This window comes from Vipera berus (assembly GCF_964194415.1).
Source record: "Vipera berus genome assembly, chromosome: 3".
Lineage (NCBI taxonomy): Eukaryota > Metazoa > Chordata > Lepidosauria > Squamata > Viperidae > Vipera > Vipera berus.
Window position 1 is genome coordinate 80,393,691 of NC_138204.1, and position 27,593 is coordinate 80,421,283.

The following is a 27,593-nucleotide window of genomic DNA, read 5'->3' on the forward strand; positions in this document are numbered from 1 at the left end:
TAGGGTTCTTAAAATAATTTAATTAACAACTGTGTAGTAGCCTAGAATTGACACATTAGCCCCCACAGCAAACAAGAGAACATGCACTGAGTCTGCTCAGTTGAAGGATCATGCAACACATCGTTCCTGTTCACAAGAGCAGGATGTGTGAGATTCAACTAAGTCTATCAAATCTTCAGACTTTTCAGCCAGCAGGGTCAGGTCAGTAGGCAAGGTTGTTCCTGGAGGAAGAGGAAAAAGAATAAAATCATTAAAAGAAGAAACTTGGTGCAAGACAAAGAATATTTTTTTCTGCAAGGCCAAAGAAAACTCCCTCACCACCATTAAAGCCCACCCCAGTCTTGGCAAGAATAATTTTCCTCAAGGTATTATTGTGTTGGAAAAGTTGAGAAAGAGACTCAGTTGGGACTGCGGCAGGGAAAGGGGATAATTTCCCCCTCCCTCAATCTCACTTTCCATAATCCAGAGGATAAGTCAGCTTTCTCAGATATGCACATTTCCTGAATTTATGCAAGCAAATAGTCAAATCTGATTTGGCCCAGTCCTTTATGCCAAGATAAGAGCTCAGTTAGAACAGCAGAGCCTATTTCCTGTTTAGTCTTTAAGCCTGTTCATAATATAGGAGATATTTCTTAATATTTATGAGTTAAGACTGGACTGAAGTCCATTAGGTATCTGTACATGCATTTAATGTTCATAGAAAACAGGTAACAGTGAAGTCCACTTTAAACCAATTATTAAGACAAAATGTTAAAAACATTAAGATTCTTTTAAAGTTTTATGGCTGTTGTACCGTTCAGGACCCTTTTTTTAAAGACTCTTTCTTCTCCACATAAAAGCAAGAGTGGGAAGAGATAAACCCCACTATTGAGCAAACAAAATGTTTAATGACCCAATAAAATCAAGCTCTTTGGTGCTCCTCTCTAAAAACAAAATATTTGAAAACCAAGAGACTGCAGAAAATTCCCAGAAAATACTTCTTAAATGAATCATCTAGTGTGTCCGCCCCATATATTACAGGTTATAAGAATATCTGAAATAAGTAAACATTACATGTACTTACCAGTAGGCACACAATGGAAGCTAGCTAAGGTTTTGGTAGTACTGGTGGCTGAGCATCCTTCAGCACAGCGTGTGACAGGAAGATTGGTTGCACACTGTGATTTTTCTTGGCCCATTAGGATTGGATTCTCATTTCTTACGGTTGTGTGTCGCAGTTTACAGTCTACAAGAGAACAACATAGATTTCTTTTAAGCCTTCTAAAGGAAACTAGGAGCTCTACAGCTTCATTTCCCAAAGTAGCATTTATTAAAGCATCATGTTCATGCTTATTAGCTTTGAAGGTATGTGATTTAAATGAATTTATTCCAAACAATTTATTCTACAGGTATACAATGATCAACTTTGGGGCAATACTAATTCCTAGCAGCCATAGGCTCCTCTTTCCTGAACCATTATAGGATAGTTTATTCCAGTTGCTAATAGTGATGTCAAAATGCTGAGCCGAGCAAGGAAAAATCTGGAGCAGATTGTTGGTGACTATTAAAGCAAACCATTGGACTCTGCTTACCTCCACCACATGCATCAGGGACCACCCAGGACTGTACAAAGCTCACTTCATCTTTAGCTATGTGGCCACTTGGTCTCCGGAACTTTTTTGCTTCTGATCCACGAGATCCACAGATACCACATAAATTTTCTATCACGGTATTTACTTCAAACTTCACAAAAAGAGAAAAATAAATGGGGTTTTGTTTACAACAGGCATGAAAAGAGATGTAACCTCATAAATACAAAACAGTGGATTTTGGATTGAGTGGATTTCCAATTGTCTTTGTTCATTTCCCCCCCCGCCCAGAAGTTTAAACTGGATTCCTCAGACCAATTTATTTCAAAATCTTATATGATTCAACTGCTGTTCCCCTAAGCACACCAAGAACTTAATCTCTAAAAGAGCGAGACTCATTCCTGTATATTCTTAATCATTTAACATTCTACGACTTTAAATATTCTGTAATAATGACAGCAATATATAATAATAAAAAAACCACCTCAGCATTATATCCTGTGTAGGTCACTTTTTCTAGTCCAGCTGAGGGCATACTAAAGACCACTTCACGTGATGTTTTCTTCAATTGAAGTGGCAAATCTGTAAGGGCAAAAAGTGAAATGAAAGTTCAATTGATGATTCTACCAAGAGGGTTAGTAGATGGAATTCCTCTCAAATAAAATTTGTCCAGGGACTACTGTTCTTCGTTTCTTCTCCCATTCCCATCTGAACATTCCTGATCATCAAACTACCCCTCTAATATATTTTAGAGTCAGGAAATATAAACAATTCTACCTTTATGTATGGCGAACACATAACTGAAGGACTATTTCTAAATCCAGAATCAATCAATGCTTGTTTTTAGATTGTTTTTCTCCTCTATTTATGCTGTATCATTACTCTCTATTTCTTTGCAATAAATTTAGTTTCTTTGATTTTTTTAAAGCAAATTCTTCAGTTGTTACATTAACTCATGATTAAGATTATTTTCTTTACGTACGTTGCAGTTTACGAGGGAGAACTCCATCTAGTAGCCTAGTGCCGTTTACTTCTACAATGAGCTGACCATCACGCTTCTTCATGATACATACACTTATAGAAACAGAAAACGTAAAAAAGAATTAGTCTGCTGAGTTCAAAATTTATGAGTTTTTGGTCAACATGTTTACATTAGTAAGTGAGTTAACACTGAACATTATCTTATTCTCTTACGCAAGTTTATTTTATCAGGCATAAAGAGACATACCATTTAAAATAGCTAATTATAACAAGTATCTCAATATCTAAAATCCTAATTACTGGCTGAAAAATGCTGGTTGTTTAGAGGTAACAGAATTTTCACCTACAAGCACAGCACAGAATATCCTCCTTCACAGTTCCTGCCAAGACCAATCTTGAAACACTCATTTGTTTATTTTTCACATTTCTGAACCATCCATCTCCCTCAAAGTTGGATTCTTGATTTTCAGAGAAAAATCTGACTTTTTTTTTAACACAAAACACTTTTCTGGTTATTCTTCTCTTCCAGTAATACAGGTGTTTTATAATATATAACTGCTGTTGTTACTATTATTATGCAGGTGATGCTCTTATTATTACCCTCATCCTTACTATACATGATTTATTCTACTGTCTAATGCTGAGGTTTCATTTTTATTGCAGTTGTTGCAGTTTGGGTTATTGCTTTGACTTAGTTATATTTCATTTGCTCAAATATTGAATAAAATTGTTTAAGTTTTCACAAAACTTACAAAATTTATAATAGAATGATTCTTTTCTGATAATTTAGAAATTACATTTTCTCTTATCCTGAGTTCAGGCTAGATTATTAAAAATGCACTGGAAATTACTTACATGCCATGTGTATGGATTTCAATTAGAAGACTGTTATTTTCTGCTGTTTCGTATTTCATTAGCACCATCAGCTTCTTGTGACATGTACAATCTCCCAATACATTTATAAAACAGTTGTCAGGCAATCCTTTTGTAATGAGTTCATTGCTGAATGTTGTAATTTTTTTGCCTTCTACTGTACAAACACCTGATAACAGCAAGTAAGAATGCAATGAGAGAAGAATTAAGCTTCTAATATTTTGACAATTTAGAGAAGCAGCTAATAAATTGTATTTTAGAACTCTGAGAAAATAACTTTACATTTGTGCTCACAGAAACCTAATGTAGGAATCTGTAGATATTTTTAAAGGGAGATTTATTTTCAGCTCATTTTAATATTTTCTTTGCATTCTCACAGGTTAAGTTAGAGTAAGTGATGAATTTTTAGACTGATTGGGTTTTAAATTATTTGTGAAATAAGATTTAAAGTGATTGCTCCACATCGGTTATGAAACACTTTGAGGTATATTCTTATATACATATTCTACATATGCCTTTTATTTGAGCTAAGAATAAAACTTAGATCTTAGGTTGCTATGGCTTTCTCTACATATTCAAATGAATTTAAATAAATCAAATTAATTTTATAGTATAATATATATTTTAAACAGTTGAAGTAGAGGAAGGAAACCTGTGAACCTTCATATGATGTTGAATCCCATCAGCTCTGATTACTGATCATTTGGAAGGGAATTATGGGAACTGATATTCAACATCATTGAAAGGTCCACAAGTTTATCCAGAAATTATAAGTACATAGCAAAACTGCTGACCATTCAGACTAGCAAGAAGCAATTTTGGAATTTCAGAGATTTTTGAAGTTCGGGCTTTGAGATCCTTTGGCAGTGAAAATGGAAGTCTGCATCTGTCATTGTAGAGGACATCCTGGAAAGAAATAAGAAAACAAAAAAAAATAAGTAGAGCTGGTACCTTTAGTTATTTTTCCCAGTGCATTTTCAATGAGGCACAATGATTCTGTTTTTATTTGCTTTATAGATACAGTTCGACAGTACACTAGTCCTAATCAATTTCCTTCTCACATTGGATTACTGATTTACCTTGACTGATTGGACAGCCAGACCGTACTGGCCTTTACTGTATACATAGGAAGAATTCAGCAACACATGTGGCAGGCCAAAAACTCACCCTCAAAATGGCAATAACATTCTCCTGTGACTCTCCCTATTTTTACATGGCTATAGAGCAGCAGTTTTCAGAATCCCACCAAAGCTGATTAGAATGAACAAGTAAATGTAGAACTGATTGTTTTTTAAACAACAACAACAACAAAAAACCCAGTTGTCTTAAAAATGTGTAACTCACTTCTGGCAATTTCATGACCATGACACACTCGCTTGGACCTTTTAGAGACATAATCATTGACATTTCTCGAGGAGGGTTCTTTTGGACTTTGTGAGTGAAGTCTGCTAGGTAAGCAATTCCAGGGAGCATTGCAAGAAATCTTGACAAAGACAGAAAAACCTGGTTTAATGACATATAATTTAAGGGATATAGGAAGGACATTCTGTATCTAAGAAAACAACCCTTAGAACAAACTTGATAATCCACAATATATCATATTTAGTCTGTAAAGTAGGTGGATGATATGCATTTAGCTTAGACATTTATTATTCTATTACCTGTAGGGGTGATGGAGTGGCAGTGGAAATGCACCTATAGGGAATCTCCCCCCCAAAAAATATATCTAGATTCATGCAGCAATAGGTTACAATAGATAGTTTGAAAACATCAAATTAAAATAGCCAATACTCTTTCCTTCCTTAACCAATCAAGTTATTTAAAGACAGCTGCCTTTGAGAAGGGAGTACTTGGTTGAGGAACCAATTCATTTATTCATGTTGATCAGGTGTAATAAAAATAGCTCTTTTGTTAATAGAAATAAATGCATGATTAATACTCATAGAGAAGGAGTAGTGTATTGCATAATTCTGATCGGCCTCCATCAAATATAATTTTTGATCTTATTGGGGGGGGGAAACTAGCTATTTTTTGAAGGCTATTCTCCTTGAAAAATGAGGTAAATGCAGATTTATTCACAGATCAATTTCTAATGTTGCGAGACTTGGTTACTAGCTTGAAACACACATTAGATTAAACCAGTCACCTCTTTGTTGTGAAGGATTCAGGCTCATTTAAGCACACATGCATACCTCAGGTGCTGTGGCATACAGCATTAGATCATCAGAAACATTTACTTACTCATCTATAACATAATTCATTTTCTCAGGAACCTTAGGGTACTTAAATTTTGCCTGAAGAGCTGGCTTGTCAGCAAACAAACCGGTCTCTACTGATAAATGAACATTGTAGTCTCTGCAATCCTGACCAGCTCTCAGAATTGCCTAAGAAAGAAAGAAATATATCAGATATAATTTTACTTAACATATGTCACTGATATTCGGATTTAAAGCTCATAGGGAACCAGTACGTTTTGAAAAGGCTCACCATTATTTTATGAGGGTTTTGCTCAATGTAGGTGAAGCATGCCACTGGTTTGCTTGGGCGGGCGATGTCTTTCACTGTCACTTTAAGTGCAGAGTCACCTTTGAGCACTAAAACATCATGTCCACTTTCTTTCTTATTAGCATAGAGGTAGCGGAAAGTAATGAGCATACGTCTCTCCAACTTTAGATAAAAGAAAAAAAATCCAAAGGAAGAAATTTATTTAATTGCTGATCTGGATTTAACAAGTACATTGTTTTAATGTGACTAACATAATTACCTCTAACTCCCAAATGTGTTAGTAAAGAGGCTCATCAGTTGATGCTTAGCTTACATAGACCATTCTGGCATCTAGGTAAACTTCTGAGAGCTAAAAAGCACGCCTGAAAGTTTCTCAATTACTTATCTGTTTAATATAACCAGATAGTCTTAAACCCCAGACCCTGTAAGACTAGATCAGCCTGACCAACAATCATATTTGACAGCAGCTGTAGTCCAACAATAATTGTAGGATTATAGGTTGTCATCCTGGCTTTCAAGGAATAATGAGGTTTGTTTGTTAGGCTTGAGGTGTGTGTGTGTGTGTGTGTGTGTGTCTATCTCTTTAAAGTCAATCCTTGGCTACTTGCTTTTTCATTGATAACAATTGTATATATGATCATTTTTGCACAATATTAGGATCACATATTTTCACTATGTACATGAAATTTCAGTTGGCTTAGCAATAGCAAGAGCACTTAAACTTATATACCGCTTCACAGTGCTTTATAGCCCTCTCTAAGCGGTTTACAGAGTCAGCATATTGCCCCCAATAACCTGGGCCCTCATTTACTGACCTCAGAAGGATGGAAGGTTGAGTCAACCTTGAACCACTCAGAATCAAACTCCTGGCAGTGAGCAGTGAGTTATCCCGCAGTACTGCATTCTAACCACTGCGCTGCCATGGCTCCATTAAAACCAATTAGCATACCAAGTCTAAAATAATGCCTACATATACAATGGTAAAAATAAAATATAAACTACTTAAATCTCATTATTGCCTTTTCTGTTTCTCATGCTTAAGCCAGACAGATAAATTTTCTTCAGGAGTAATGTTTCCCAATAGAAAGCTATTTGGATACTGACCGCAGAGCCTTTTATATTTTTTTCATCAAAGTCCAGCTGAGAGTCAGAATCAGAAGGGTCATCAGATTGTTTTCCTGGCTGCTGAAATCAAAAATATTAAAGCAAATTTCAGATTATGCAGTGCCATGAACAGGGTAGCTTCCCTGGAGCAGCTTTAGAGCAGCGGAAGAAAGTCTCCCAATGAGAACAGCTTTCCCTAACCTAATGCCACCCAAAAATGTGCAGAATACACATTTATGAAGGACAAGCTTATTTGTCATGATGGCAGGGAATTATGGAATTTGCATTCTCAATATCTCCAAAAGGTGCCAGGCTGAAAAACCATTCTTCTACCTCAGATTAGAAAAGAAACTTCACTGCTGAAAAAGTGATGTGGTGATTTATTTATATAGGTTTTCTGTTTGGTTTTCCTTTTTTGACAAAGGAAAGTAATGATCAATACTTTAAACATGTGGGACACAAACTGTATGATGAAATTATCCATCTTTTCAATAATAAATAGCAAAAGATATTATACTGATAGATGGAGAATATGGAAACATTTCAAGAATCAGATACCTTCATCTCAATACATTATATTTCCACCATTCCCCCAAAAAGAAATAGTGTACTGCATTGCCATTAACATCCCATCAATAGTTTTCTGGCTTTGTTTTAATTTTCTGTACTCCCATGCCTTACCTTCTCTCTCTTTATAGATCGGAAAGAATATGTATGAATCTCTTTTGGTACTCCCTTAAAAAAAGTAAAAAAAAAGAACACTCAGAGAAATTTTCACACTGTGCTACATAAACTATTAATTTTAAAATAATATGAATGGAAATGCTATTTCTGAATGTCCCTGAAGATCCTCTTTGAAGATCAAAATCCATGTCCACTTTGTTGAACGATTGATTAAAACAAAGTGGCTAGCCTCATTAATAATGCTTTTTTATGGCTAAAATAATAGGTTGGGATGCTTTCATAGTTTCCAAATTTGATAGAAATGCTATTTTTAAAATGAATATTTGGTGATATAACAACAGTGCCATCACTATAAACTTTCCCAAATAACTGATGTACAAGTACTATTATCTTATTGCATTGTGGGCTAATTCAAAACACAATACTGCAGGGTACAACACTACTAAATACCCAGTGCTGATTTCTCATACTCCAGAAAGCAGATGACAGATCAACATGATGAGAGAGGAAGGGAAATCACAACCAAATCATTGTTCTTACTTCCATGGAACTTGTTATATTTTAAGTGTGCATAGTTGTTCACTATCATTCTGCTTTTGTGGAATTTAGGGGAATCAGATGCAGGCATACTCTTTGGTAAAATTGCTTACTCCAATGCTCCATTGAAAGCCCAATAGGTGACCTGAAGTTTCACAATAGCCAGCTAATAAGATGGAGATCAACCTTCCTATTTCATGTCAAGATTTCTTTTTAAATGCCGTGTCTAATAACATGGTGTTGAAATCTCTGTGTGTGAGCTCCATTTGATGCATGTGTAAGCTAATGCTTAGCTTTCAAATTCCAAGGATCAGAACCTAGGACTAACAAGCAAGGCAGCTGGGGAGTTCCTTCTTAAGTCAGATGGACTCTCATAGCTCTTGGCCAACTTGTAATTCACATTAGTCAGAAAGGATAAAGCTACACATGTTTCCTTGAATGAAACTGGTTCTGCCTCCTTGCTCCCGTTAACTAGACTCAGAGAAGTGACATTATAATTACCTTCTCGGAAACTTTATCACTCTCACTGCTCTCACTGCTGCTCTCACTGCTTTGGCTTTCGACAGTACCCTCCTCACTGCTGCTTCTCTTGCTGCTGTCACTGCTGCTGCTGCTGCTGTCACTGCTGCTGCTGCTGCTGCTACTGCTGCTGCTGCTGTCACTGCTGCTGCTGCTACTGTCGCTGCTCCTGCTGCTGCTGTCGCTGCTACTGCTGCTGCTGCTGCTGCTGTCGCTGCTGTCGCTGCTGCTGCTGCTGTCGCTGCTGCTGCTGTCGCTGCTGCTGCTGCTACTGCTGCTGTCACTGCTGCTGCTACTGCTGTCACTGCTGCTGCTGTCGCTGCTGCTACTGCTGCTGTCACTGCTGCTGCTACTGCTGTCACTGCTGCTGCTGCTGCTGCTACTACTGCTGCTGCTGTCACTGCTGCTGTCACTGCTGCTACTACTGCTGCTGTCACTGCTGCTGTCGCTGCTGCTGCTGTCACTGCTGCTATCACTGCTGCTGCTGTCACTACTGCTGCTGCTGCTGTCACTGCTGCTGCTGTCACTGCTGCTATCACTGCTGCTGCTGTCACTACTGCTGCTGCTGCTGCTGCTGTCACTGCTGCTACTCTCACTGCTGCTGCTGCTGTCACTGCTGTCGCTGCTGCTGGAAGAACTATCTTGAGACTCACTGCTGCTGCTTCTCCTGCTGCTGCTGCTACTACTACTGCTACTACTCTCACTGCTGCTATCCTTGCTGCTGTCACTTTCAACGGTATCCTTGCTGCTGTCGCTTTCAACAGTATCCTCGCTGCTGTCGCTTTCAACGGTATCCTTGCTCTTGCTGTCCTTGCTGCTGGTGGAGGAGCTGCTGCTGCTGCTGGTGGTATCACCTTTCTTTTGGTCTTGTCCCTTTTTCATCGGAGGAGCAGAATCAGAGGAAGAGGTGGTGTCCAGATTTGGGTGCTTGGTATCCTGGTCTGGTTTCCTCTGATCTTTGACATCAATCTACAGCACAGTTGAAGGTTAAAATATTGCTTCTTTTAAGTTGTTCTTAGAATTCACAGTTTCTTAAGAATTAAGAGTTCCTTCCTTGTAATATTTTGCCATGGAATTGCTATGTTATTAGCAGAGGGAAGGTGGAATTGGACAAAATTCAAATATCCATTTCCCCCATGAGAAAACTGACCTTTCACATATGACTGAGATGGGCAGCTATAGAAATTGAATAAATAAATAATAAATATGGAACACCTTGTTTTATACCTAGCTAACTTAGACCTTATAAAATGTGCCTTCCTCCATGTGTTATATGTACCTTCTGTTTTTCTGCTTTTACTTGTTCTTCTTCTTCGGGCACCAATTCTCTTCTCATCCTAATTTTTTCAGAGTCTAGGTTAACATCTACTCGGATCTTAGTCATACCAGGATCTGCATGGATTATAATGCAGACACATGTTTTAGAAAGTGATCAGCATGAACACTTCCAAGTATACAAACTGAACATTTCACCACACAGTAATACCTGATTCGAACCAATACTTCATTTCATGTTCTGAGCATAGCACATGCATCAGTGTATTCTGGTAGGGCACATATCCTCTTGTCTTGGTGGTTTTCCAGCACATGTTTATTGGGAGCCAAGCTAGAGGCCAGCAACTGTTCAAAAGCTCTGGAGGTCTGCGATCACCTTTAGATTGTTGCTGAAGTGAAGATAGACATGTCAGAATTCAGCAATAATAACCTACTATTTCATCTATGTCAAGAATAGAACTCAAACTTGGGTGTTAAAGAAAATCCTAAGTCTAATAGATAGTAAAAGGTTGACGGGTCTTATGAGTAGTATGAGTGAAACCAAAAAATTGGGAGCTCTGTGCCTCTGTAGCTACCAAGCTAACAGATGTTTAGGATAGAAAAATATGCCAATTATACTTCTATAGAAAACAGTTCTATAATAAGATGAATTTAGTTTTTTAATTGTTTTTTTCCAAAGTTCATACCTTATCATTCTACATACACTATCAGAAGCTTGACAAACGTTGTCGTTTGTAGGTAGCTCTAAATATATTGTTTAGCATTATATTTTAAAAAGGATGTATTTGAACAAGTTGAAAACACAACAAAATCCTAAATATAAACAAAAGTATATTAAGATTTCTAAATAAGGTTACAAAAATTAAAATGGCTATTCTTTAAGAAGTGATATCAGTCAGATTAACTGCACAGTAGACCACCAGATATCAGTGTTGACACATATAAACAAATACAATAATTACTTTGATGTTGCCTTTGCCGGGTTCTTCATCCCATTCTTCAATATCAACTGGTTGTGGAAGAATTGGAGCTGTTTCCTCAATACGTGGGTACCTTACCACAGCCTGTGCCCTATGGCTAAGTAAATTCAGTGAGGAGAAATAAGAAAGTGTTCTATTATACTCCACAGTAAGTTAATATACCATGAACACAAACTGTATATCAAAGCAGCCTGAGAATGAAGTAATAAGATGAAATTTTCCTTGTTAAAGCCCAGGAGTAGAGGGAGAGAAAGATGGAGGAAAAGCAGTGGTACATTTTATGGTACTAGGCCAGATATTTAATAAACTGAGTCAAAGGTTTATGAATATTATTATATATATTTATAATTTTTCATGATACCTACCAGAAAGAACATTGTTACAATGTAAAATTGAAAAATTCAGAGAAAGAGCACAGGTAGCTAGCCATAATTCTTGATTTACACCTATTGATAAGCTATGACTGAATTATATGTATAATGTTTACAGTATACAGAAGATGAAAGCCCTACATAATGCAGCAAGTAGCATGACAAAAAGATATTACACAAATTGTAAAATAGCTTCTTCTACCTTGCAACCAGTGCATCACGCTTCTCTTGAAGATTATCAATGTCTACTTTGAATCTGTTTTGTTGCATGTCCAGTGAAAGATTCATTTTGAGTGCAGTATCTGAATGGATCTCGCCGGAAATTTCTATTCCCTTATCCAAAACGTCTGTCTTAATTCCCCAGCTCATCTTTCCCAAACCATGGATGCTAATAGAAGAAGAGAAATAGTAGGGTACGGTTTCAGATTATAATAACAGAGGAAATTCTAGTGTCAAGAAGATTGAGGATATTATGTCGTGGGCTATGATGAGCAAGAACGAGAACACGCAGATGAGTACAGACAAACTCATACTTTATTTAAGCAGAAACTGTACTGAGAGATTGGAGTCACCCTGCTTCAATATATAGCCAGGCCCTATGGTATTAACCAATCGGATTGAAGCTATACTTGCCGCCCAAAGTTGCACAATGGCAGGACCAGAGACATCCTGTCTGAGTTGCTGGAGAACCGTTAGTTCTCCAGCAATGCACGTGGTGATATTCCAAAAGCCCAGTACATAACAGAGGACACCACCTCAGACCAAAAGGATTTGAGTGACATGAAAGTGTGGTAAAGGTTTCGTTATTTTAAGGCTTTTGAGATTATCGGTTCCAGACACAAAAGCAGCTTGGCCAGTTTTGACTTCTGTATATTGATTTTGGTATTGTGTATATGTCAATGATAAAAAGGGATGCGGTGGCTCAGTGGGTTAGGACGCTGAGCTTGTCGATCAGAAGGTCGGCAGTTTGGTGGGTCGAATCCCGCATGCCGCATAACAGAGTGAGCGCCTGTTACTCATCCCAGCTTCTGCCAACCTAGCAGTTCGAAAGCACGTAAAAATGCAAGTAGAAAAATAGGGACCACTACGGTGGGAAGGTAACAGCGTTCCGTGCGCCTTTGGCGTCTAGTCATGCCAGCCACATGACCACGGAGACGTCCTCGGACAAGCGCTGGCTCTTCGGCTTTGAAACGGAGATGAGCTAGTCAGAAACGACTAGCACGCATGTGCGGGGGAACCTTTACCTTTACATTTTATATGTCAGTGATAGAGAAGGTGGGGATAGGGGTAGAGTTCATTCTGCTGCAGAATTCTGCTTACCTGATGGGGAGGGAGGGTGGAAAGTAGAAAGGAATGTTCTTTTGCTTACCGAACTTTGCTGTCAAGTTGTGATTGTAATTTGGCTATGGTTTGATCTTGCTGAGCTATTTCTGATTTTGCTAGAAGAAACAAACATTATTTTAAAAATGATTTAACTTAAAAACCAGGGCCCTCTAGTACTAATATTTTTTTACATGAATGTGTAATTGAGGATGTATAATATAATTGACAATGGGGCGGGGGGGGGAGCCAAAATAAGAATGGGAAAAGATGGAAAGATTACAATGAAATACGACATTGCCTGTACTTCTATAGTTTTATAGCAAGAATAAAGCAAGATTGCCTGATAATACCCTACTTTGGAAATTTTTAAGCTAATAAAGGATGTGTCATAGAGAAAGAAATCTCAATTGTTGCCTTTCTAAACAACAATAATACAACTACATTTTAAGCACTATAATATTATCAGGTTATGAATTATATGTTTATCAGAAACAGACAGAAATCTCGCTTGCTTCAGACTGGTTGGGCAACCTGCATTGCTAATAGTTTTCAGTTGTGTTATTCCTGGCCATTTCCCCCACTACATATGATTTACCCATGCTATTTTGAATTGTAGTGATTTCCATCCTTACCTTTCCAGACTACATCTGCTCCCAAGACAGCATTAAGATTTATTTGGAATGGGAAACCAGGAGCTGTAGGAAGAACCTGCCCCATATCTAGAACAAAGTGATGGCTCATTTGAACGCTGACCAATCTGAAAAACGTTTCAATAAATTTCATCCACACTTTGATCATAGCTGGTCTATACTCTTCTGCCTAAAAAAGGGTCAAGAGACAAGAGGCCTTAAGGTGACTGAGATAACAATATGGATTTTATGGTGAAAATGTAGTAGACATCTTTACCTTCAAATGTGGATACATTTCTGAAGAGTGGACATATATAAAGTTGTTTCCTAGAATTTTGACTGACAGACCCAATGAGGGCTCTTTGACAGGTACTTCTTGGTATCCTGGGAACTAAAAGTCAAACCAATGTGAGCAATTTAGTATTGGGTCAGTTCAAGTAAATAAAGAGCAGAGGACAATGTAATGCTCTGGGATATTATGCATCCCCCCCTTCAAACATTTCACTTTACAGAAAGATATTTCCAGTTCTGACATGCTAGGATTCTACAATACCTCAAGACCACTTTAATTTACAGGCAGTCCTTGACTTAACCGTTTGTGTAGTGACCGCTGAAAGTTACAACATCACTGGGAAAAAGTGACTTACGCCCAGTTTTCATACTTTTAGCCATAGTAAGATCCTCACAGTCATGTGAACAGAATTGGGGCACTTGGCAACAAGCTCGTATGTATGATATCCAAGGTCATGTGATTGCCATTTGCAAGCATCCCTGCTGGCTTTTGATAAGCAAAGTCAATGGGGGAAACTGGATTTGCTTTAATGACCACTCGATTCACTGAATAACTACAGTGACTCACTTAGCAAGCCAATGAAAAAAGGTCGTAAAATTGGGCACGACTCCCTTACCAACTATTTTGTTTAACAACAGGAATTCTGATCTCAACTGAGTTTGTAAGTCAAGGACAACCTGTATTTAGATTCTACCCCTTAAATAAGGTGATCAGATGATTTACGTTATCTTAAATTACAATATCAGTCTGGGAAGAATTTTGCTAGCAGATTAAAGATTTTAGCAGGGCAGCCCTCCTAATAAATCTCCTGGAATAATCTTATCCAACATTTCCTATTCAAAGGAATAAATATATAAATATACCTTTTCTTGGGTATCTTTGATCTTTTGCTTGGTAGAGTGTTGTTCAGACTGGCTGTCTGATTGCTCAAACAATTTATCTATACGTTCAAATTGCGCTGATATCTGAAAGAAAGAAAAGAAAGAAAAAGAAAGAAAGAAAGAAAGAAAGAAAGAAAGAAAGAAAGAAAGAAAGAAAGAAAGAAATAAAAATGTATCCTGTGTTAAGTAACATGGTAAGGTGATACTAACATCTGAAATGTTTTTTAGTAATAAACTTTAAAAATGTAATATATACCTCTATTAGTTCAGCAGAGGTATGGAAAAGTGTTACATCTGTTTTCCAGATGATAGTTGAAGGATATCTATTGTCACCAGACATGAAGAATTTCAAGGTAACTCCATTGTTTAGTAAACCTGATTTAGAAAAAGAACAACATAAAGGACATCATGGAATTATTATTATTATATAATTCTGGGAGTTGAAGTCCACAAGTCATAAAAGGGACAAGTTTGAAGACCCCTGCAATAAGGTGATTCCTTTTCACTTGGAATATAATAGACCACTTGAGCAAAGGAGCAGGTGAACCTACTCCAAATATTGTGACTTATCCCATAATTAACAGCTACTCACAGTTGTAAAAGGGGAAAAACAGAGCCTTGCTGAAAGGAGAGGTCAGTTCATCAAATCTGGGGCTCAGAATTCTGAGAGCCATAGAGCAATAAGAAGCCCTAAATGAAAAAAGAGGACACTGTTGATATTAGGTTCTATTAACTGGGACAACGTTCCATACACCTGACTCAAAAACAGGCAGCACTAGACGCTACGCAATGCAGCTAACATCCTGTATCCTCTGAGAAGTTGTGTGTAGGGTTACAACTTAACAATCTTGCAACCTTCTACAGGCTTAACAAACTTCCAAAACTGTGTATGATGAGAACAATCCAACAAGGCTTTTTCTCTAATCAGCTGAAATATAGATTCAAGGCAGCTTTTATTACTGCAGACTCCCTTCACTCCTGGAGTGACCTGATGGACTTGTGAACAGGTACCATCAAAATGAAAGGATTTCATCTGCTGCCTTCTTTGGAAATGAAGTGGGGCCATGACATTGCTGATCTTATAATGGAATAAGTCAGTCCATCGAAGCTTGTCTCTAAAATATCGCACATTAAAATAAATAAATAAAGGTCAACACAATACCCTCAAATCTGTAGGACTACCTCAGTCCTTGTCAAACAGGTGTCCAGAGGGAGGGATCCAAGATGGCCACCATGCCACTGAAGCCCAGCTCTTGTTACGTGTTTCATGATGCATATCAAAAAGGTGTGGGGCTTCAGTGGCATGGTTGTGTCCATCATCTTGACCTGGAGATATATATATTTTGTATATAATGTATATTCTGTTTTATTATACAATAACATAGTGAACAAATGACCTGTGTTAATAAAAACATACATTTAAACATTTTAGAAGAAAAAAGAAAGAATATATTCTATTCAGAGATGAATAGAAGTGAAATGTCCTTTATCCATCCTTACTTTTCCCTTACTTTTTGCTTATGTCAGAAGTAAATCTCTCGAATGGAAATTGTGGCTGCTGCTAAAAATTAAGTTGTCCCATAAGCTATTATAAGAAAAACATTAGGTCTATAATAGATATAACATATCTATATCTAATATAATGCATAGTCTAAATGTCTCTCTACTTACAAGGTGTAGTACATGGGGTCCTTGATCTTTGTTATGGTGTTCAAGTGAGAGTAGACAAAACTGGCAATATGCGGATTCTCCTCATATAGCATTGCGTTGGCCATGGCTGTTACTATAGGCAGAGGAGGGGCACTTTCTAGGAGGACGATGGAAGCCATTATTCGGACGGGCTCACAACGTGAAACATCCATAAAGATCTGAAGGAGAAAACCTTGAACCTAGAGGAAGGAAGAAACAAATGAATTTGGAGCTCAGCTAATAGACATAAAAACAATCAGTGGGAATATTGCTAATGATTTTTGTAACAATGTGATTTCTGTGACTTATAGGATGGCCAAATAACCCCAAATATGGCTCCTATGATTCTATTGTGGTTGAGCCTTTGAGTGGGGAATTCCTTTGTGGTCTGACTAGCTACTTTCTCTCTTTTTTTTCTATTCCATTTAAGCCACCACCAATTCCAAAAATTGCTGTAAAGATTCTTCTGCAATGTGATTTCAGCAATCATTTGACAGAAGCTCAAACATTCAGCTGGGTTACAAAGTTTGGCAATTACCTGAAAGCAAATCAAGGCCATTAGATATATGGTTTCTACCTACTCTTAAAAAGACATGTCTTCTGCCACTTACCTTTGTAGGATCCTGCTTGCCGATTTGCGCCAGGGTCTGAATTGCAATGACCTGGATGTATTCAGGATATTTAGCAGACTCACACAGGAGTTTCACTTGTTTCAGGCTGATGATCTGACCTGCATTGGCAATAGCTTTCAGAGCTAATGCAATCTTGTTTTCTTCTTTTTCCCGAACTGCCTCAGCTAGGAGATTGTGGAGAGGCTATTAAAAATAAATAAAGAAATAATCAAACAGGTTATGGGTCTGTGCACTCGTGTGCATATATTTTCACCTCTGTATCCAAATAGTCTGTATTGCTTTCTGCCAAGATGCACATGTATAAAGATCTAGATCTAGATCTAGACCTGCATTGGCAATAGCTATAATGTAGATCTAGATCTATAGATAGAATTAGCCACATACCTCAAGCAATTTAGGATGACAACTTCGAGAAGTGGAACATTGCTTGTTCACCAAATTCCCATATGCCAAATAAACGACTTTTCCAAGGATAGATGTTTTGTCAGGGATTTTGGAAAGTATTTCCTGTTGGGAAGAAGACAAAATTGTCCTTAGAGTTTAGGAGAACATTCTAATTTAGGGTCATAAAGCATCCTATGTAGATTTTGAAAAATATTTTATACTGCCATAAAAACAATGATGTAACATATACTCACTGCTGTCACTCTAGCAGTTTCCTCCACTCTGGTAATATCAGGGTTGGCAAAATAGAGGGTTGTGGGAATAAGCCAAAGCATATCATAATATGTCAGGTCTCCACTGACTACTTTGTCCTTGATGAACTTCATTGTGATCAAATTACCCGCATGGCCACATGAAATCAATAGGACTCTTCTGCAATGAATACAAGAACACATTTTTTTAAAATATCGTAAATTCTCCACTAATGGTGAAATGGTTTCTGGCTGATTTTTCTGTGAATCTTAATATAATTCCTCTGGAAGAACAAGATTTGAGGTTTCAGGAGATTAAAGTAAAAGCTAGTATGCAATACACAAGTCAGCCAACATACCTAGCAACAGGAAGTCTTGAAAACTTATTGTAGAGAGTATTCAGATCATTATACGATATGCGTTGTATGAGTCGGACCAACACTATAATCTTGGTGGAAACTATTTTATCCTGGAATTGCCAATGCACTGATTCTTGCAAGAGTTCCTCAGCCTGTCCAAGGAAAAATCAAGAAGAGCATGTACTCATTCCAACTGCCAAGATCGTGGTGTTTTCTGTTTGGTTTAGAACAGGGGTAGGCAACCTCGGCTCTTTTATGACTCATGGACTTCAACTCCCAGAATTCCTGAGTCAGCATAGCCTACCCCTGGTTTAGAAAATGTTAAATTGTTCACTATTTCAAATAATTTTCTACCTGTTGTACAGGATCTCTGTTGGGATTATCCAACACAGGCAAAGACAGAGTTTTGGGAATCTCATAACGAATAGTGGTTGTTTCAAGCTCTCCTTGTTGCTGTTGTTGTTGTTGCTGCTGCTGCTGCTGTTGTTGTTGTTGCTGCTGCTGCTGATCTTGATCAGGTCTCACTTCTCTCAAGGTCAATAATTGCCTGGAAGAAAACAAAACACACCCACATTTATGACTAAATCATAAGAAATGCGGGCTCACCCATTTAAAACACTGCAGGATTGGTTCCAGAAAGGCAGAAGAAGGTAACTAGAGATAAGAGATAAGCCAACAAAAATGCACTACTGTTCAAAGACTTGGACTTCTCCTCACACTGGATAAAAGAAACATATTTGAGCCATTTCTATTTGCCATTTTCTAAAAGTTTTTTATTTGAATTCCCAACATTGTAGCGTTCATCCCTAAATGTAAGGCTAATGGATTAGATTCCGTAGAAAATTGTGGCTTTTGTGAGGTTTTTCTGCAAATCAGATCAATTGCCAGGTTATGATCAGTATTATCACACCTAAGATATTTTTGCCATTGTCAATTAAACAAATATAGTCCTTGGCAAAGTCCTTGAGAGCCAATGTTATCCTTCCTCAAATTTAAGGCCATAAAAATGAAGTTCCTCTTCTTTTGTTCCTAAAATGAAAGGTGGCGTAGGCCAAGGTATATTTTCTGGATTGGTTTCCATTTCCATGCAGCCCTGGATTTGCTGGTAGACTACTGGAGTTTAGTGCAGAATGGAGAAGCACAGAGCTATTGAAGGTCCATCCTAAACTTAGAAATGCCTTTCAATGCATGGAGAAGGTGGACTAAAACCGGGGTCTGCAACCTTGACAACTTTAAGACTTGTGGACTTCAGCTCCCAGAATTCCTCAGCCAGCTGGCAGAGGAATTCTGGGAGCTGAAGTCCACAAGTCTTAAAGTTGTCAAGGTTGCAGACCCCTGGACTAAAAGGCAAAGGAGACTGAACATACTACAAAATGTTTTTTTTTAATGTTGCTACTTACTGAGCTTTCATATATCCAGTACTATCTTGTCCGCCTAGAGGAAACTCATATATTTGTTCAGCCTTGACTTCAGTGATCAGATCTCCTTTACTGTCATGCTTCACTTTGGTGACATAGGCAGATGAGCCTTGAACAAATTTTTCCCTCTAAACAACAAAAAGAGACATAGTTCACAAGTCCAGGTCCAGATCAGAACTGTAACCAAAGAAAAATGGGGGACTCACCTCCCCTTGTGTCCCAGTTCAGGATCTCATATTTGTAGTTTGCAGAAGGAAAGCCCTCCATTAAAGCTAAGAGACCCACACCCACATGTGAAAAAAATAAAGAGCCCTCTTACTTGTAAGCAGTTGAGAGGCTGGAAAAGTTGAAGGTAGGGAATTCCAACATTCAGCATAACTTTTTGTTTGCAGTTGTTCAGGTCCCTGAATTTGTCATACAAGTAGACGTCGTTCTTTTTCTCCTCATAGGCAACATATCTGGTGTTGCACTCGCCTTCAAGTCCCTCCTGCCAATATTTAGAAAATCAGTTTGTACAAGAACATGGAAACTCACATTCCCAATGAGAGTCAAAGGAAGAGATTGGCAGCAGGTTTAAATAATGGCTACACCTTAAGGGCATCGTTTCCCCCCTTCTTTATCTGTTTTTTTATATTCTGTTCATTTACTGACATTTTTCAAAAGCTAGCAGGAAATAGAAAAGAAGCCCTTGGGCATGAATAGCCACATATTTTAGGGAGAATAGCAATTGATACCTCAACCAATTGGTTCAAATCCTGTCATCTAGAAGTCACTATTTCCTTATTCAGGAAAAAAAGGTAAGCAAAGTAGAAAATTAAAAGAGCAGTCCAATGTGCTTTGAAATCACATTGGTCAGGAAGGTAGGAGACATTCAATTCTTCATATGTTAATAGATTCAAAACGCTGTCAACTTTAGACAATATGGCCACAGATATTGTTCTGCAACATCTGGAAGACTCCAAGGTTTTTTTTATCCTAATGTAAATTGTGAAGAAAGGAAGTATTCTACTGCAGTAAAGTAAAGCTTGGAAAGATGAAAAAATATAAAAAAGCCTAACCTCCAGTACTTCATACTCTCTATGGTTCCGTGTTGTGAGAACAAACAAGTACATGAAGCCTTTGTAAACATTCCTGCAAAATGGATCTGCATTCCTTGACATACGGATGGAGCCAAATCTCCCATTGTAGGCGACATAGACTATAAACTTCTGACAGTCAAGGAGCTGTTTATATTCCCTTCGTGGTTCTGACAAAGAACTTCTTGGGTGGAATCCAACAGCATCTTGTAGTTTCATATTCCTAAACTAAAAACAAAATGGAGGGTGGAAATCAAGAAAAGAAGCAATTGTTAAGTCTTGTGGGTACCAGTAGGAGAGGGGATAGTGTGTTTTCCCCATTACAAAATGTATTTTAAATACAAATAGGAAGCAAGTAAAAAAAATGCACTAATATTATTTTACTGAGCTGCTATTCTCCCGCTTTTTTAAAAAAAGAAAGACAATTTCTGCACTAGCCAATCACAGCAACATGCAACCGTAAAAAGCCCGTTCCCGTTAATAATTAATTGTCATAGTGATGTAAACCAGCAGAGTCTCTTATCTGATTTACAACTGACCTCATCCCTACTGTTCTCATAATGCCATGGGAGGATACTGATGTACTGATGAGTACTTCCTCCAATTGATCAATAAGGGAGTATAATTGTCCATCAATCAGCATCTCACACCTGACGTGATTTCATATGGCACTCGTTTTTTGCAGTGTGGAAAAGAAAATTATCATTCACTGGGAGGAAGAGCTGCAAAATCAGCTAGATCTATTTTCAAAAGGCTAATGAAGTGGTGTCATGTCCCTGTGTCATCTCTATCCCAGTAGGAAAAAGAGCAGGAGACAAGAAATACAAAAATTCCAGGCCACAGGAAACTGCTTGCTCCCTAGCTTCAGCTTTAGCATTGCAAAGTTATTCTGCAATATTTCCCACTGCACAAAGACCCAGAGGACCAACACCCACAGAAGTAACACCAGGTCCATCCTAGTTCAGCAGCTATTTGAAACACCTTCACTAACTACATTTTAGTTTGTGGAACACAAATTTAAAATTCCATTATGCCTCAGTTTTATAATCACACTTGTTCTTGTTAGGAGTATAATGTACTTGTGAATGAATAGTTATAAGATTGCTTGATTTTTCTTAACTGCAGACAAATAATGTATTGAAGCTTAAGTATCATTTTTCCCTTAGCCTATTGTACATGAAATGTTAGGTTTAAGAATGAACATACATGTACAGTATCGAGTAAACATTCTCTCTAAGGTGTCTGTTTTATCTGCTTGCTATGAAGTTCTTTGGACCTTTCCAATATGAAGCCTACTTTACTCTCTGAGAAGCCAAAACAAAGCTGGCAATCTCTTTGCATTTTGTGATACGAAGCTTAGCTCTTTGTATCAATCTGTGGTCCATATGAGAATATTTCTTGAATGAATGCAGAGTATATTTTCTCTTCAACTGAATGGGCTTAAGGGTGACTGAAAGGAACTTTATCCTTAGAGAAAAAGCTTACCTGAATCATATGCTCTGATTGACCTGGTGTGATCACTGCCTCAGCTTCTCCCCTTAGAAGAGCCTTTCCATAACCTTGGTCTTCAACTCCACTTTCAAAATGGAAGGTGTAATTGTATATCAATATTTGTCCAGCAGGAAATTCTAGTTCTAGAAATAGAAACAAACATTTATGCTGTGTTCAATAAAGAAGACATTTATATTAGGCTACAGCAGACATGTCAAACACAAGGCCCGGGGGCCAGATCCGGCCCGCGAAGTGGTTTCATGTGGCCCGCGAAGCTATCCTGGAAACAGTGAGGGAACGACCCCCACTGCCTTGGCCCTGGCCCAGAGACCCTCCTTCTGCCAGAGACCCTTAGATCTGTCCCACTCCTACCCAGGCCCCCATAGGCACCCTTGATGCGAACGATGTAGAGCTGGCCACGCCCACCCAGTAGGCCATATGCACTCTGGCCACGCCCACCCAGTAGGCCACGCCCACCCAGGCCACACCCACCCGGCCCCCTGAGGGCAACCGCAATGCTGATGCGGCCCTCAATGAAATTGAGTTTGACACACTACAGGTTTTAACTGAGTACATTCCATGATTATTAACTAACACTAATGGGACAATTGTAGGATATTTTCATTAAAGCCTTATTATTACTTATTATAATTTCATTAAAGCCTGTTTCTATATGCCAATGTTGGGCCTCTTTATGATTTGCTGTGCAAATCACAAAAGGGAACAAAAAGGATGTATTCCATTTGAGCAGATTGCTATTAATTTTGTGCATTGAATAATCATTTACCTTTATTTTAAAAAAAATGAACCCCAAAATATAGATCAACATTATATAATTTTGACCACTAAGCAAGATTTAAATGAAGAATTTCTTTTTTTGCAACTCATGTGTCTTACCCAACTCAGTTAATGCTGTTTCCTTTACCCAGCAGTGACAGCCAAAATGTCATTTTAATATGCTGATTTAAATATAAATACAAATATACTTACTGATGTCAACATTTTCAATTCCTGGATAAAAAAAGGAAAATTGTTGAATACAATAGTAGAATAAAACAATAGAATATACATTCTCTTATTTAAAATATCCAAATGAGAATTGCAACTGTTATGTTTCATTATATTATTATATTATTATATTATATTATATTATATTATATTATATTATATTATATTATATTATATTATATTATATTATATTATATTATATTATATTATATTATATTATATTATATTACATTACATTACATTACATTACATTACATTACATTACATTATCATCTTCTAACACAAATATACTGATGAGTTGTCTTATCATCATTAGACTCACCAGGTTCAAGATTCTGGGTTTCTGTGGGACACAAATGCAATATTTAGTGAATATAATAACATTCTAAACTACTTTTATTGTAAAAAATACGTAAGTGGGAATTACAACATAGTTATACTGGTCTGTTCAAGATTCCAGTCACCTAGGGATCCCCTCTTTCAGGATATTTTACCTCCCACTGTTTCCAAGTTTTTTGTCAGGTTATCTGACTATGCCTTGTCTTTCCCTCTCCTACACCAGTTGTGTGGTGTTTTCCCTTTGGCAGGAATGGGTATCTCTGCAAATCATGGCATTCCTTCGATACCATCCTTATCTTTTACTGCTCCACACAGTCTCTGTTTTTGTTGGATCTCACTAGCAGCCACTGGTTTTTAAGACTGATTTTAAGAGTGGGCAGTATATTCACATTTGTACCAGGAAAACACTTTAGTAACAATGTCGCCAAGTGCAGGAAATCAGGAGTCTAGGCAGTTCAAACACATAGATAGGTTTATTGCAAGCTTAAGCTCTCTACAAGATTCTGAACTACTAACAGTCAAAGCATATTAGCAGTAGATAGGAGTTAATGTAATTTAAGGTGAGCTGGACTTAGATCTCCTGTGAGTATGAAGGAATTCAAGACCGATGACTTATCCTGGTCATCTCCTACAAATGTTAATCCATTGCTTACATACTGTAAAGGCTAAATCATTAGCCAGACTCATTACTAAATTAACCAAAGTACTTGAAAACCAGGGAGGCCATTTTAAATTTTCAGGGTTCTCATTTAAGAGTACACCTGTTTTGATGTATCATTGTTTCCTTTAAATAGCGAACTGTTGCATACTAAATCACATCTGTTTCATGCTTCCCTTAGCAAGCAAAAAAGTAATGATATAAAGCTTTGACTTTAAATGTGATGGTCCTTAAATGAGTATCGATTGATTAATTAACAGTTTTGCTTAATGTCATTTCAACAAGAGTTTAGGCTTGTTGCAATTGTTCAGCTTACTTGCTTGGAGCTTCTGGTTCCCTGGTAGAAAGAAAATGAACATGTTATAACGTTAGTTTTAACAGTACATCATTTATATGTAAAATATATTTCCAAAAAATATCCTATGTTGTATGCTGGTTAATGATAAAAAGTTGTTAATCCCACCAGAGTTCTCCGAGGCTGAAAAATTTCCACAAAGACTACTAAAAAGTTCCATTTACATCCATTGCCTTTAATAAATACATAATAATTGGACTGACGTGTTTTAATTGCATAATTTGCTAAATAATTACATTGAAGTATAAAATAATCAGGCAGGTTTTTTTAATTAGCAGAACTGGAAATAAAGAGCACACTTCCTCCCCAAGATGGCTGCTGACTGGTAGGAAGATTTTTCTCTCCTGTCGACAATCTGCTGATATTGCTGCCAAAACTGGTTTTTTGGTAGCATTACTCCCTGGATTTAAATGGGGGCACTTAGGAATGACCCAGCATGAGTATTGGATGGCCATGGATCCATCCAGGAGGAAACATCCAGGAAGTCACTGGTCTTTCATGCACCTTTTCTTAGCATCTATTCTCATAAGCAAGCCTGTGTTTTAACTTCACTTTTTGAAGTTTTTATTTTGCTTTGTTTTTTTATCTTTAAAAGTTAACTGGCTGGTTGAATGCTGATTTATTCAACCCACTGCTGCATTTTATCTGTTCTTTTTGCTTTTTGCTGCTTATGTATCTGGCTGTTTTCATTAATTCCTGCTTTTCCATAAGGAAAATCACAGTGTATTCCTGGATAGTAAAAGTGCTTTTATTTGATTTACATTTTTATTGGATATTATCTTTTTTATCATTGTTCTTCTGGTTAACAATTTGTCATTAGTATACTATATAGATGACAGGTTAATAAGTTGCAAATAGAATTAGTAGTATAGTAGTTTAAAATTCTTTAGGCATGTTTCTCAAGGTATGGGAAACTAATATTGTTTTGTTTCTTTCTGTGTTTCTTTAAAAACATTCTGTTTTTATTTATTTTTAATAAAAATAATTTTTTAAAAAATAAAGAGCACACTTCTGTGTGCTTGAGTCTCCTTAAATTCTTGTCTAAAAACATGGAACAAAACCAGTGCTTTTTTTGTAAAAGAAAAAGGTGCCGGAACTCACACATGTCATACAACCCGCCTTGCCTACCCTACAAGGTTCCATCCAAAAAAGGTGCCGGAACTCCGTTCTGAGCGTTCTATGACAAAAAAAGCCCTGAACAAAACTAGCTAATGGTTTTGACATATGTACTGACAATTGAATGACATGCAAGTCATAATAAATGTATAGAAGTTATTTTTATTTAGCATGTCCCTTCTAAAAGTTTTGTTTTATATTATGTTAATGAAAATGTTTTTTTTTTTTTCAAGTGTTAATTCTATAGTTGTACTGCACTTGATTATAACATTGTATATAAGGCTACAACTATTCATTCAAATTGACCAAAGCATATAACTTCTCTTTTGACTTAACTGATTATTGATTACATTTAATATACTGTTCTGGTGGCTCACAATGTTAGAGAAATATCTTGCAGAATGATTATTACTATTTTGCTAATGTAACAAGATAATAGTCCTACTTTTTGTAAGATTTATTTATTATTTATTTAGACTTATATTATTTAGATTTTAATAATAGCAGGCACTGGCAGACTTGTGACTTATCTGCAAAAGCTAGTACATCACCCCTTTTTCAATGGTGGAAAAAATGTTGGTTCAAAAACATGCATGGTATGAAACAGAAATAATATAAGATATATTTATATAATGTTAAACTTACGGGCTGGGAATTTCTCAGCAGCTGAGGAAAGAAATTCAAGAGATTACAATATGGACATAGTAGGATGGAATCATCTTTTAATTTAAATATATATATATATATATATATATATATATATATATATATATATATATATATATATATATATATATATATATATATATATATATATATATATATATATATATATATATATATATATATATATATATATATATATATATATATATATATATATATATATATATATATATATATATATATATATATATATATATATATATGACTAAACTACACAAAATGTTACAATGGAGTCATAGTAAAAAGAAAAGCATACTTACCCACAAGGGCCACTACAAGAAATATGACGATTCCCTTCATGGTGAAGGTGAATGGCAATGCTCACCCAACTTGGGTATTTTATAGAGAAATGGAAAGCATCATGTGATCTATGTCAACGAAGATTTTGCTGATTGCACATTTTTTAATCACTTTCAGCAAACTTTTTTTTTGGACTGCTGAACTGTTCCTACTTTTAATCCTGGAGAGAAATGAATCCTCTTTTTCTCTCTTTTCCCATAAATATGCCCATATTTTTAAAGTTCACCATACATATATATTGCTATGCTATTTTTGAATGTCATCAAATATGTCATAAAAATATTTTTTAAAGAGGGTTTATTTTCAATTTTTGATTCTGGCTGATGGCCATTTGGGCAGTATTTTAGGGAATGAAAACTTTGCCTGGGGTTATTTTGACCTAATGTATGATGCAAATCTTTATTTAACAGATCATCATGGGGAAAAGACACTGGTATCTTGCATAACATTTGTAAAGTTAGTTGATATACGAGGGTTTTTTTTTTCTTGTACTGGACAGTGCAATCCTATATGTCTTTACTCTGAAGTAAGTCCCATGTATGTAGTGTATAAATATAGAGAAATCCTATACAGGTAGTCCTCAACTTATAACCAAAATTGAGCCCGAAATCTCTGTTTCTAAGACAGTTGTGAAGTGAGTTTTGCTCCATTTTATGACCTTTCTTGCCACATTTGTTAAGTGAATCACTGCAGTTGTTAAGTTAGTAACACAGTTGTAAAGTGAATCAGGGCTTCCCCACTGGCTTTGCTTGTCAGACTGTCGCAAAAGGTAATCCCATGATCCAGGCATACCGTAGCCGTCAAAAATATGAAGCAGTTACCAAGAGTCCAAATGTTTATCACGTGACCATGGAGATCCTGCAGTGGCTTAATGGGTGAAAGAGGGTCATAAGTCACTTTTCCAGTGCTATTGTAATTTTGAATTACATTTTTAGAGAGATCCAACAATCTGATCCAACAGTGGTATGATAATATTATCGTGATGGGGATTTCCCAGTTCTACAGTAATTCATAGCATCTAACCCAGGGCTTTTCAACCAGTGGTACGGGTACCACCTATGGTACATTGGCATCTGGCAGGTGGTATGCGGCCCTCCTAGAAAAGTGGTAGCCGGGGCGGGGAATGAGCTAACCGGTGACAGCACTGCACAAGCCTGAGCGAGAGACGGCTGGAGCTACAGGGTTGTCAGGGCTCAGTGGAAGCGCCAGGATCAGCGCCAGGCTCCAGCTAGAGCTCGGCGCTGATCCTGGCGCTTCTGAGCCCAGAAG

The 27,593-nt window shown here is 37.0% G+C and overlaps 1 protein-coding gene across 1 annotated transcript; it reads right to left on the bottom strand.

Annotated features, from left to right (window-relative positions):
* LOC308666611 (vitellogenin-2-like) lies at positions 1–26,324 on the bottom strand (the record flags this gene model as incomplete). The annotated part of the gene is made up of 36 exons (XM_081325505.1): positions 1–221; positions 1,064–1,225; positions 1,572–1,722; positions 2,053–2,150; positions 2,551–2,642; positions 3,405–3,591; positions 4,217–4,328; positions 4,767–4,905; positions 5,664–5,806; positions 5,910–6,089; positions 7,032–7,112; positions 7,713–7,766; positions 8,754–9,740; positions 10,051–10,163; positions 10,258–10,435; positions 11,009–11,123; positions 11,600–11,785; positions 12,767–12,836; positions 13,353–13,539; positions 13,627–13,740; positions 14,505–14,606; positions 14,779–14,897; positions 15,115–15,212; positions 16,194–16,411; positions 16,823–17,026; positions 17,228–17,350; positions 17,482–17,659; positions 17,838–17,989; positions 18,192–18,384; positions 19,238–19,383; positions 19,575–19,742; positions 20,314–20,559; positions 21,817–21,965; positions 22,813–22,833; positions 24,144–24,164; positions 26,285–26,324. 36 exons carry the CDS (start codon positions 26,322–26,324, stop codon positions 109–111), a joined length of 5,640 nt encoding a protein of 1,879 aa, XP_081181631.1. The 3' UTR covers positions 1–108.
* Positions 26,325–27,593: the final 1,269 nt, after the last annotated feature.